The 11845-nt window shown below is 37.0% G+C and overlaps 1 protein-coding gene across 1 annotated transcript; it reads right to left on the reverse strand.

Moving 5' to 3' along the window:
* Nucleotides 1–2038: 2038 nt before the first annotated feature.
* On the reverse strand, nucleotides 2039–8506 carry LOC131609352 (acetyl-coenzyme A carboxylase carboxyl transferase subunit alpha, chloroplastic). The gene is made up of 12 exons (XM_058881035.1): nucleotides 8214–8506; nucleotides 7442–7810; nucleotides 7224–7298; nucleotides 6337–6444; nucleotides 6036–6196; nucleotides 5520–5634; nucleotides 5280–5434; nucleotides 4606–4657; nucleotides 4460–4528; nucleotides 4151–4228; nucleotides 2497–4063; nucleotides 2039–2365 (listed from the first exon to the last, which is right to left on the reverse strand). The coding sequence occupies exons 2-11, from the start codon at nucleotides 7760–7762 to the stop codon at nucleotides 2498–2500; spliced, it is 2700 nt and encodes an 899-aa protein (XP_058737018.1). The 5' UTR covers nucleotides 7763–7810; nucleotides 8214–8506; the 3' UTR covers nucleotides 2039–2365; nucleotide 2497.
* Between the last annotated feature and the right edge of the window lie 3339 nt (nucleotides 8507–11845).

The following is an 11845-nucleotide window of genomic DNA, read 5'->3' on the forward strand; positions in this document are numbered from 1 at the left end:
AATAAATTGAATGTAATATTTATTAATAATAAACTAAATATATTTCTCTTTCTATATATATATATATATATATATATATATATATATATATATATATATATATATATATATATATATATATATATATATATATATATATATATATAATTTCCAAATATATTATACTAAAAGTAAATAATTATTAATTATATTAAACTGAAATATATTATACTATTTATATATTTCAATATTTATTTTAGATAATATTTTGTATTTAGTAATAAAACGTTAATTCTTTAACCATTTTTTAAGATTATTTTTTTTACAATGTTACAATTTTTCAAAAACTTTTAATATTAGTTAATATAATATTTAATAAATAAATAAATATGTTAGTTGATGTAAACAAATTAAGCAACATATATTAAGTTTATCCTAGTGGAAATAAATTAAATAACATATATTAAGTTTAGAATGATGTTTATGTTAAGTTTATTCTAGTGTAGTTAAAAAATAAAATGAACAATGAAATACGGCTCAGTGTCAGGAAATAGAAGAATATCATTTATAAAAAATTAACTAACTATATGTATAGCTAGGGGTGTTTATGTGTTGGGTAAATCCAATAAATTCAGTAAAACCCACCCATACCAACTCAAAAAAGTGGGTTGGATCGGGTTATTGGATGAATATGATTTTTAAAAATGAAAACTCATTCAAAATAATTGGGTTCTGGGTAAACTCACACCCAACCTACAAAACCCATGGGTTATTGAGTGTATAAAGAAAAAATATTGGATAACCCACTATCCAACCCACAAATTTATTGTTTTACCCAAACCAACCCAACAATATAGTGGGTGGTTATTTTACCTTCACTCAAACCAATATACCATGTATGAGTTGAGTTATGATTTTGGCTAAATTCAACCCAACCCAACTCAACTCATGAGCACCCTTACCTATGGCTAATGGAAACTGAATGAAGAAAAGTGACACGGCTAAATATTTTTTCTACCATTCAACATGCTTTACTATTCAACCAACTTCATTCCATTTTCTCCTCACTCTTGCGCGAATTCTCAAATACCTTCCTCCATGTCAAATCCATCCATGCGCAGATTATTCAAAATTGTATATCCACTCGACAGTTTCAAATTATATTCTGATTTGAGTTTTCTCAATTATGCATACAAGATGTTTGATAATGCCCTCATACAGAAAGCACACTTTGTAATACTATGATCAGGTGTTTTCGGATGTGCATATCCGAAATATTTTTAAAATGCAAAAAAAAAATGTTCGGATATACACTTTCGAAAAATATTTTAAGATTTTCAGAAGTGTTTTGACCTTATAAAAATGGCTTAAGAGATTTTCTTTTATAAAAAGATATATTTTTAGTTATATTAGATTTTCTCTTACTATATACATTTACATATATTATATGTTATGAGTATGATTTTAGAAATTAACTATACATTTTCAATCACTATTTTTATTTTTGCAATTTTTTTCAAATAACAAAGCTTTGGGAAAGTTCAAAATTTATATTTTTAAAAAATTATTTATGACACAATTTTTTGGTACACGTCAAGTCGGTTTACACATACAAATATATTATTGGCGCATGTAAAATTTTGGCTCTATTATTTAAATATTTGCAAATAGTTTTCTATTTATTTTTAAATAAAAACACTAAGGTCAAAATTAATTAAATAAAAGTGTATTGGTATGGGGAAATATTTTTCAAACTAATTTTACAACCTAATTCCTAATACTATTAAAGGAAGAAAAAAGTGGGTAAACAGATCACCTACATTTATTCATGACAAACAACTTTAAGCCGCTCCATTTAATTGAATTTCATCAATATGCCAGTTGGATCCAAGAATAGTCTTGTACAACTCAGTTTTTCAAACAATTATTTACATTCAATTTCTATATCTTCAAGGGAAGGTTGCAAAAAGGTCACAATGAAGTCATAAATAGTTGATTGTTATCAAGAAATTCTTGCAGCACACATCAAAATTAAGCAGACCATTCATTCTTGCAAATATGACATTCAAACACCACAGCATCATGTTATTTATTATGTCCTTCAAACACAAATAGTTTATACAATGTTCATCTATGTCTATTCGGCGAAAACACTTGCGATTTTTAAAAAAGGGAAGAAAACAAGCAAGTCATTCTAAAATTAACTGCAACATTCTAACTCAAACAAATACAAAATGGTTTTATGTTTTATTCGCGCTTGTAGTCTAATGATTGAAAAATATCAGCCACATCTCGCCCGGTATCTCCTTTAATTCTTTAAAACATGTTTCTAACAAATATTGGCCATGTTCCACTATCAGCACCAGCTCCACATTAGCAGCAGTCTCTGACAAAAAAGAGATATTTCACAAAATATTTATTCAAGGGTCAATTTTCACCAATTTTAAACAACTTTCGCAAAAATAATTTAAGCGGTTAATGCAAATGAAGTTAATTGTGTGGATTAGTTGAACTCACATTAAGAAAAGCTGCGATTTGCACCAACTTTCTGTCTCAATTCTTCATCGGTGAGACTGTCTCCTGCTGGACGAGTCAGATTTTCATACTTCTCTTTCAGGCTAGACAAGTCAACAGCCTCAGCAAGGCTATTCTTAATCTGTTTCGTCAAATCATTAATTATTTTCTTCGACTCAGAATCCGGTTTCCCTCCAGACTTGGCAACCTCCTGTTTCAATTGCTCCATCAGTCTCTTAATATCTGTCGACGAGTTTGCCACAGTTTCAATTTCCTTTTGGACATCTTTGCTTAGTTCTTCTATCTGTGGCACTGAAGACTTATCGACGCCACCACCTGGTTTCACAAACTCAACTTCTAACCCTACCGACTTCACAGCATTAGCCAGCTCCAAGTCTACCTCCTTATTGAACTCAATGATTTTCTTTTTCAGTTCATCGTCCAAATCGCTTCCTGAGGACGCGCCAACACGCTGGATTTCAGACTGTAATGCCTCATAGTTTTCCTTTATTCTAGGATTATTCATGACATCATCAAATTTTTTCTTCAATTCTTGCTTAAGTGTTGCAGCCTCCTTGTTTTTATCCACCAAAAGCTTCACATTAGTTAATTCTAACCCTACCGACTTCACAGCATTAGCCAGCTCCAAGTCTACCTCCTTATTGAACTCAATGATTTTCTTTTTCAGTTCATCGTCCAAATCGCTTCCTGAGGACGCGCCAACACGCTGGAGTTCAGACTGTAATGCCTCATAGTTTTCCTTTAGTCTAGGATTATTCATGACATCATCAAATTTTTTCTTCAATTCTTGCTTAAGTGTTGCAGCCTCCTTGTTTTTATCCACCAAAAGCTTCACATTAGTCAATTCTCTCAACAAGGCACGCTTCTTCTGCAGCTTGCTGGAATTAGGAGCCGCTGATAACCCTTGATTAAAACTTGCATTAAATTTTTCTATCTCCTCCTTCACCAATGGATTCAAAGGTTGGTTACCTGAACTTGCTTTTGCAGTTTCTTCCCGTAGTTTCGACAACCTTTCTGTTAAGCCCAGTGCTTTAACGGCCTCAGAAAATTCATGACCAACTTCCCTTTCCAGTTTCTTTATTGCCTTATCCAGATTGAGTTTTGAAGGCGCAGAAGAGGAGTCCTTACCTTCCAAAATATTTTTCTTCAGTTTCGTAATTTCAACCTCTATTTCAGAAACAGAAATCTTTGGCCGAACAGGGATATTCTTCCTCTTTGACAAAACAGGTATATCCTTCCTCTTTGGTGGAACAGGTATATCCTTCCCCTTTGGAGGAACAGGTATATCCTTCCTGTTTGACGGAACAGGTATATCCTTCCCCTTTGGAGGAACAGGTATATCCTTCCCCTTTGGAGGAACAGGTATATCCTTCCTGTTTGACGGAACAGGTAAACCCTTCCTCTTTATCAGAACAGGCATACCCTTCCTCTTTCCCATGTTGATTTTCTTTTTGAGATATCTCGGAGTTTCATCCACGGCTGCACCGAGTTTCCGGAACTTAAGCATGCGATCTTTTAATAGGTCTTCTGTGCTCAACTTGGTGAGTTCCTACACAATGAACAAGCCAAGGTTTCTAATCAGAATATTCTTCAACATTTTTTATTTCGGAGAACACACTATAACAGTAATACTTACATCCATAGCTTTATTGATTGCACTTTTAATCTGTTGAGAGGTCCATTCTGGATCGACATGTGCACCACCGAGGGGCTCCTATTGAAAAGAAAAGGAAACTCTACTTAGATTCCATTTCATAGAGAATGATATTATTAATCTATACATTGTATAGAGGAAACTACAAAACTAGAACAAATCAAAGCATGAGTAGAAGGTTCGGAAAATTTGCCCCAGCACTGAATACTTGTTACAGATGCTTTACCACGGCATGGTTGATATATACAAATAAGATTTAAGAGAAAAAAGCATTATTAATAAGATTATTACCGGTATAATGCCATCTGCAATTTGCAATCTGCACAATTCAGTTGCTGTAATCCTCAGTTTCCGAGCAGCCTGCAAGGATGAAATAAATAATTGAATATATACATTGTAAAACGAAACATTCAAGTATCGATTTTGTATATATATACCTTTGGAGCAGCTTTAGCGCTCTTCCACAAGATTGCAGCACATGCCTCTGGACTATATCATGTAATAAATAAAGGTTAAACTAGTAGAACAGATCACAACATTTTCAATTGGTAAATGATTTGAAATAATAACTCGAGTATCCAGTCCTATCTATCTCGTATTCGTATGAAGTGTTAACATTAACAAAATTGCGGAATTTGGGTTGCCTTAGTTGCTATATACATATTCAAAGGGTATTTAAGGTTTGATAAAATGAACACATTAACTACACTAACACTACGAACTTTTCTTAATAAAAGCAGGAAAAAAATGCAATAGACGGTTATAGTTGGGGACAGAGGGTGTATGTTAATATGAAACCATGAAAACTTTAGCCACCTATGAAGCACTAATACAGACACTGGACACAACTTTTACGTTAACATGTCAAAGTTTGAGAAAAATGAAGCGCGGTTGTGTCAGTGTCGGCTACAAAACACGCCTCCATTCTGATGTGCCGGTGCAACATAGTTAGTCACAGATAATTGGGAAAGCAAGCAATATTACAAAGAAGCTCGGGAAGATTCATCTAAAATGCACTGTTGAAAAGAAAGGAAAAAAGAGAGCTGGCAATTGAAGAAATTAATATAAACGTTAAAAAACTTGCAAATAATGGAAATAAAAATTTAATTACCTGGCAACAAAGAATACTGCATTTTGAAGCATGAGTAATTTATTACCACATCCGATGGCAAGGGCACCGCCAGATCCGCCTTCACCAATAACTATGCTAATAATTGGCACCTTAAAACCAAACATGGATCTCAAATTTTGAGCAATTGCTTCACCCTGCATGCATGAAAGTCAATCAAATGGATTAACAGTAATAATAGAATGGATGGCAATGTATAACAAAGCATAACTATCATCATACTTGGTTTTGTCCCTCGCATTTGAGGTCAGCAAATGCCCCAGGGGTGTCAATTAAAGTAACTATCGGGAACCCGTGATGATCTGCATATTGCATCAAGCGCAGAGCTTTCCTATAACTGTTTGATTTGGAAATTTACTATCCATAAGTACCAAATATGGAGAAATTTGTGAGCATGTAAACTTAATCAATTTATCCAAGTTCATGTTCAATAATGTTAACAATAGCAGATCACAAAAAATAGCGCAATGCCGAAAATTCTCAAAGTGAAATAGCAGATAGCATTGCAGGCAAATAGCAGAAGCTACATAGCCGTTGAAATAAATCAATTATATAAATCAATTGCAAATATAAATCAATTAAAACCCTAAACATTTTTTCCGCTATTGCCGCTCATCCGATAGCAGCAATTGGAATAGCGGCCATTATTGCCCAAATTGTGAAACTAGGATAGCGCCACTATTACGTGTGTAGTGAATTACTCTGTATAAATTAGAGTTCTAATGAAAACAAACATACCCGTGTGGAGTTGGCATCCCAAAGTTCCGCTTGATATGTTCTTTAGTATTTCTACCCTTTTGGTGGCCAATGAACATGTAGGTTCTACCATCTATAGATCCTAGACCAGTGACAATAGAAGGATCATCATAACCTTCACGATCACCATGGAGTTCCATAAACTACAACAAGAGAGGAAAGATTTAGATGAGAATTCTATTAACGGTAGTAGTTCAATAATTATCAACCGATTAAAATATAAGAATGCAACAAATTATATATTTAATTGAAAAAGTACAAACAGCAACAATATTTAGTAGACCTTTTCAGTTATGTTAAAGATGTGATCAAGGGTAGTAGGCCTGTGAGGATGCCGTGCAATGTTGAGCCGCTGTATAGGAGCTAGATTTGTATATAGATTCCTCAAAGCCTGAAATAGAAATGGAGCCAGTGAAAGCATGAGAATTTTACCGGTGAAATTTTGGAGATTAGGAAGGAATGAAACAGAGTATATGTTTAAACAATGAAATATGAGTAACTATTACAAACCTCATAACATACTTATACAAATAATATAGGTCAAGTAAATGTGCACAGTTTACACAAGCCCGAGTCAACAAAACTCACAAATACCAACACAATATGAAAACACAGTATCACTATTCAGCTTTAGCCACTTATATGTAAAGAAAAACATTATCCGGCGAACTACAAGCAAAAAGTATCTCCAAATGCTTAAATAGATAATTTGTATTTCAGAAACAAAGGATATAAGATAAGCACCTAAGAAGCCAATTGGAATATAGGATTTGTAACTAGGAAATTGCAAGGATCAATAAAAGTTAAGCTCAACTAATTCGTTTATGACATAACTGAACCAACACGTGCTAAAATATGACATAGATTCATTCTTCAAAGTAACAATCAGAGCAGTAGCATCACAACTTTCTCATGATTCGTTTTAAATTGCGGTCTGCAACTGCAATTGCAGCCGAACAAGGCTTGCAACCACAGTATAACTGCAATCGCAACCACCGTCATCTACAGTTTACTACAATATCAAAGATTGGGACATAATTGCAACCACAGGCATAATCCAAAACCTAATAAGGTTGTGCACATAATTCAATCTAGTATTCATCATCAGTTTTGTCATTCAAGTAATCCAATTTTCTTGGGAATAACACATTATTGTTATGACAGTCAAACCTGTTGGTACTTAGCCTCCAATCCTCCAATCTGATCAGTGAAATCCAAACCAGTTTCATTTGCCATCTTCTTAACCTGTTCTCAACCATAAAAAGAAAACTGTTACTATTATCAAACCTTGAAGAATCAGATTCATATATTATATACCCAATTCATTCTAACCTAAATAAACAAAGAACACATCCACACAAACACACAAAGAGGAAATAAGAAGTTACATCATTGATCTTCTTTTCCAGATCACGAATAGGCTTTTCAAACTCCAAAATAACCGGCTTTGGCTTCTCTTTGAGTGGCTTGAACGGTGAGAGAAGTCTCAACGTCCCACCTTTAATATTGGGATCAGCATTAGTCCATGGATATTCACGCCTCTTCCACTTCCTCACCTTCGCAGTAACACTAACAGTTAAATCCCTTCTCTTCAAAACCAACCCCGCCCTTCCCAAGGTTCTCAAAGGGACACCAGTGAAACCAGAAGCCGAACTCCTGAAAAGATCAGAAGCAGTAGAACCAGCAAGAGTCGCAGAAGAGGAAGCCATAGTTCCTCAACACAGTCCTTCAATCTCAACTCCTCAAATCACCAAAATCTATAAAAAAAAATAAAAATAAAACAAAAAAAAAAAACACCAAAAAATCACTAACAGTATCTGATTAAATAAATCATAAAAAATTACACTTTAACGAACAAATGATACAAAATCACAAAACCCAGAAAGGGAATCACAAAAAGGAGTGAAAAAAACAAAACCCCACATCGATCCAAACGTCAAAATCAAAACTTTAAACAAGCCCATTAACTTAAATAAGCTTAATTTCCATAAAATCATATAGACATTGAGTAAGAAATAACAGATTCACATAATTCAAAAAAGGGTCATTGATTCATTCATTCATAAAGAACCCATGAATGAAACATATGAGACATGTTCCTAGGATTAATGAAAACAAAACACAACATCACAATTGAAGAAAAAAGCATAAGAAAATTACCAGTGAATGAGAAATTGAAGATCCAAAACCAAGGAGGAAAGAGAGAGAGAGATAGAGAGAGAAGAAAAATGGGTGATAGAAAGAGAGAGAGAGTTGTTGAAATTATAAGGGTTTTCTAGCTTCGTGGAGATCGTCAATGAAGGGAAAAGAAAGAGGGAGTTGTTATTGTTGGTAGTAGTAATAAGAGGAATGAATGAATGAGATTGGGGTTTGAAAGAAAAAGCCAAATATGAATGAATGAATAGTGTGAGATAAGGCGATACTTCTTATGCTGCGTGTGTGTGTTTTGTGTTTGGGTTTACAATAACAATAATCAATGAGACAACTTTTTTCGGTTTGGTCGTTATGGAATGGAACTTGTATATTTTCTTTATGTCTACTTCATCAACACTTCATTTATAATTACTTACTACACTTGTATATAACAAAAATTATGTTCTAATTACATTCTTAATTAGTAGATTCCAATTGTTGTTAGGTAAATAATTAAAAAATCAAGGTTTAAAAATGGATAGTTCTTTGATATACAAATGAGATAAGTTTTGGATCAAGTTACTACTTTTTATTATTTGATAGATTTATTTCAATCATGAGGAAAATTCTTTCCCCACCTCCCAACCTTTTAGGTCACCTCTGGTGAAAAACTACATATATCCCTGACTTCGAAAATGCATTTCCGAAATGCAAGAAAAAGGTATTTTCGGATATGCATCTCCGAAAGCGCCTTTTTTTTTCTTCAAAATTTGTCTTATTTCGAAAATGTATTTTCGAAAACACCATTTCGGAAGTTCATTTCCGAAATACTGCGCGTTTTGCAGATTTAGCAAACAGCCCCCCTCCCCCATTCACTTTACCCTAAATCTACTTCAAACTTCCTCTCTTCAAAAATTTCTGCAAAAGCAAGTGTGTATCAAATAGTTAGACATTCCAAAAGCTTCCCAAACTCAACCTAAATCATCGCAATCTCTTCAATTGGTAAGTTTTTCAATTTTTTCAATTTTTAGATCCATTATTAAAATCTCTATTAGGGTGTTTAGAAATTGCAAAAACCACATTGGGGTAGGTTGGTACTGCTATTTAGGTTGTTTAGAATGAATAAAAGTAGTTTTGAAGTAGGATTTTGGGGTCTGCCATGGAAGTTGCAGAAAACTTCTTCGCAAGGGTGTTTCGGAAGTTCATTTCCGAAAACACCTTCATTCCCAGTTTCGGAAATGAACTTCCGAAGTGTATCAGAAATGCAATTTTTTTTAATTTTTTCTGTTGTCTCGCATATTAATCGATTTCAATTGTTTTCAGGAACATGTCAGGCAACCAAGCACACATCAGACAGGGTAGAGAGACCCAGACTGCGCCGGCTAGACGCGAGCGGGCGGCGGCGCAACTAGTGTCGACACAGGGACGAGGGCAGGGTCGGGGACGTGTGCGAGTTCCCGTGGAGATGGACGAGGGTACCTCTACATCTGGATCGAGGAGTCGTCTGACTCGGGTATCTTCTTCCCACCAGCGAGAGGAGGAGGAGGAGGGGGAGGCAGTGCCATACCACGAGGCGGAGGAGGCACCGGATGTTGACCCTCCACACGGGGAGGAGGATGAGCATAAAGAGGGCTACCCGGGAGGGCCCAGCGACACTTTCGTGCTGCTTACCTACCACGAGCACGTCGCTCGGCGTATCTGGGAAGGAGAGGTATTTTTTATAATTTGCCCGACTATATTATTTAACCGTTTATAATTTAGCCGTTTATTCAATATTTTCTTAACGGTCTATTTAACATACTTTTTTATTTGTTTTTTTTTGTAACAGGAGAGAGAGCCTTTGAAAATGGTGAACCACTCCCAAAAGGTGTTCAGTCTATTTAAACCAACTACTGAGTGGTTTAACGATGCGGTGAGAGCTTCAGGGCTTAGTGGGCTCTGCATGACGGGGTATACCACCATCAGCCACGGCATGCAGGGGGCCTTTGTGAAGCGGTGGCACAGGGAGACGTCTTCTTTCCACTTACCGGTTGGGGAGATGACGATCACCTTGCATGATGTGCAGTGTCTTCTCCACTTGCCAGTCAGGGGGGCGCTGTTGGACCACTCCCGCATCCAGAGGATCGAAGCCAGTCAGTGGATGGCGCTCTTTTTGGGTATGGAGCCCGAGGTTGCTGACTATGAGTGCATCACGACATCTGGGCCTCATATCCGGTTCACCACACTGAGCACTTATTTTGAGCACCACCTGGTGGCGGCGGCCGAATCCGAGGAGGCGGATAACGGCCTATTTGTGGAGTATCATCGTGTCTGTGCTCTCCGATGCTGGTACATGTTTGGGTAGGCGTTGCACTCTTTGTGGACAAGAGTGCAAGGTACGTCGACGTGACCTACCTCCGCTATTTCATGGACTTGACTACCGTTCACCAGTGGAACTGGGGGTCAGCTGTTCTGGCATACCTATACTAGAAGCTGAATGAGGCCTCCAACTGGAGGACCAGGCAGTTGACCGGATCCTGCACACTACTCACAGTACGTTTCATTTTAATTGTTTCACATTTATTTATGGTTCGTATTTATTTTTATTTGATTTTCGTGTTTGTGTTTCAGAGCTGGATCATCTCCTACTTCCCCCGCATCCACGGCTTCAGCCTTGATTCCGCGTACGAGGACGCCATGCCCAGGGCCGCTCGATACATTCTCAAGAGGGGGAACAATGCATTGGGACCATACCGTGGGTACCTCGAATGCACGATGCACGGTGACGTTTGTTTGAGGCCATTCAGCGACTATACTGATGTTGTCCCCTTTGACGGCATATCGTTATATTCTGGCTGGTTGGCATGCGGGACCAGCACCATGGTGCGGTATCTTCTTGAGCGGTGCATGCGACAGTTTGGATATGTGCAGATGATACTCAGGTCACCTTTTGAGGCTGCTCCCGACACAGTGACCCGAGTGCAGCTCACTGGCATATTTGAGGATTGGGAGCGTCATGTAGTCCCGGAGGAGTATCGTCGCATTCGGGTCACCCAAGACTGGCACAGTGTGGAGGGCTATGTCACATGGTTCTATCGGGTGTCACATCCTCTGATGACACTCGACGCTCCCGGCGCTCCTAGGCCAGCACACGAGGAATTCCTGGAGAACCAGCAGGCCGAGCATGACCACGCCATTCATCTCCTGCCGATCTGCTAGCGGATAAAGATGCTTAGGCGGGACGCATTAGATCGAGGTATCGTTGATCAGGCCGGTCCAGAGGCAGTCGCCGTTATGGAGAGGATCGTCACTGATGCAGGTCGTGCGGCGGCATACAGGCGGCAGAGGGGGTCCCAGGGACAGAGGGTTAGGCATACCCAGTAGGGGTCCTGGTTTATTTTTTTGTTTTCGGATTGTATCTCTCGCACACTATTACTATTTGGATCGGCTTGTATATATTATTTGGATTTGATTTATCATATTAGTATTTTCTGTTTATATGTCGCTTATTTTATTTGGTGTTTTCCTTTAATTAAAAATACGAGACTGTTTCGAAAAACATAAAAACAAAACTCAGTTTCTGCATAATTCGGAAGAGCATTTCTGAAACTCCCCAAAATCTGAAAAAAAAAGTATTTTCGGAAGTGCACCTTCGAAAACACCCCCCATTTGGTGTTTTC

This window comes from Vicia villosa, linkage group LG6 (assembly GCF_029867415.1).
Source record: "Vicia villosa cultivar HV-30 ecotype Madison, WI linkage group LG6, Vvil1.0, whole genome shotgun sequence".
Classification (NCBI taxonomy): Eukaryota; Viridiplantae; Streptophyta; class Magnoliopsida; order Fabales; family Fabaceae; genus Vicia; species Vicia villosa.

Excerpts from the sequence above, each read along its gene's own strand:
- LOC131609352 (XM_058881035.1), bottom strand. The coding sequence starts at position 7,762 with ATGGCTTCCTCTTCTGCGACTCTTGCTGGTTCTACTGCTTCTGATCTT. Across the intron at positions 5,635-6,035 it reads GGGATGCCAACTCCACACGG|TTATAGGAAAGCTCTGCGCT; the intron begins GTATGTTTGTTT and ends CAAATCAAACAG. Across the intron at positions 4,529-4,605 it reads GCGCTAAAGCTGCTCCAAAG|GCTGCTCGGAAACTGAGGAT; the intron begins GTATATATATAC and ends TCATCCTTGCAG.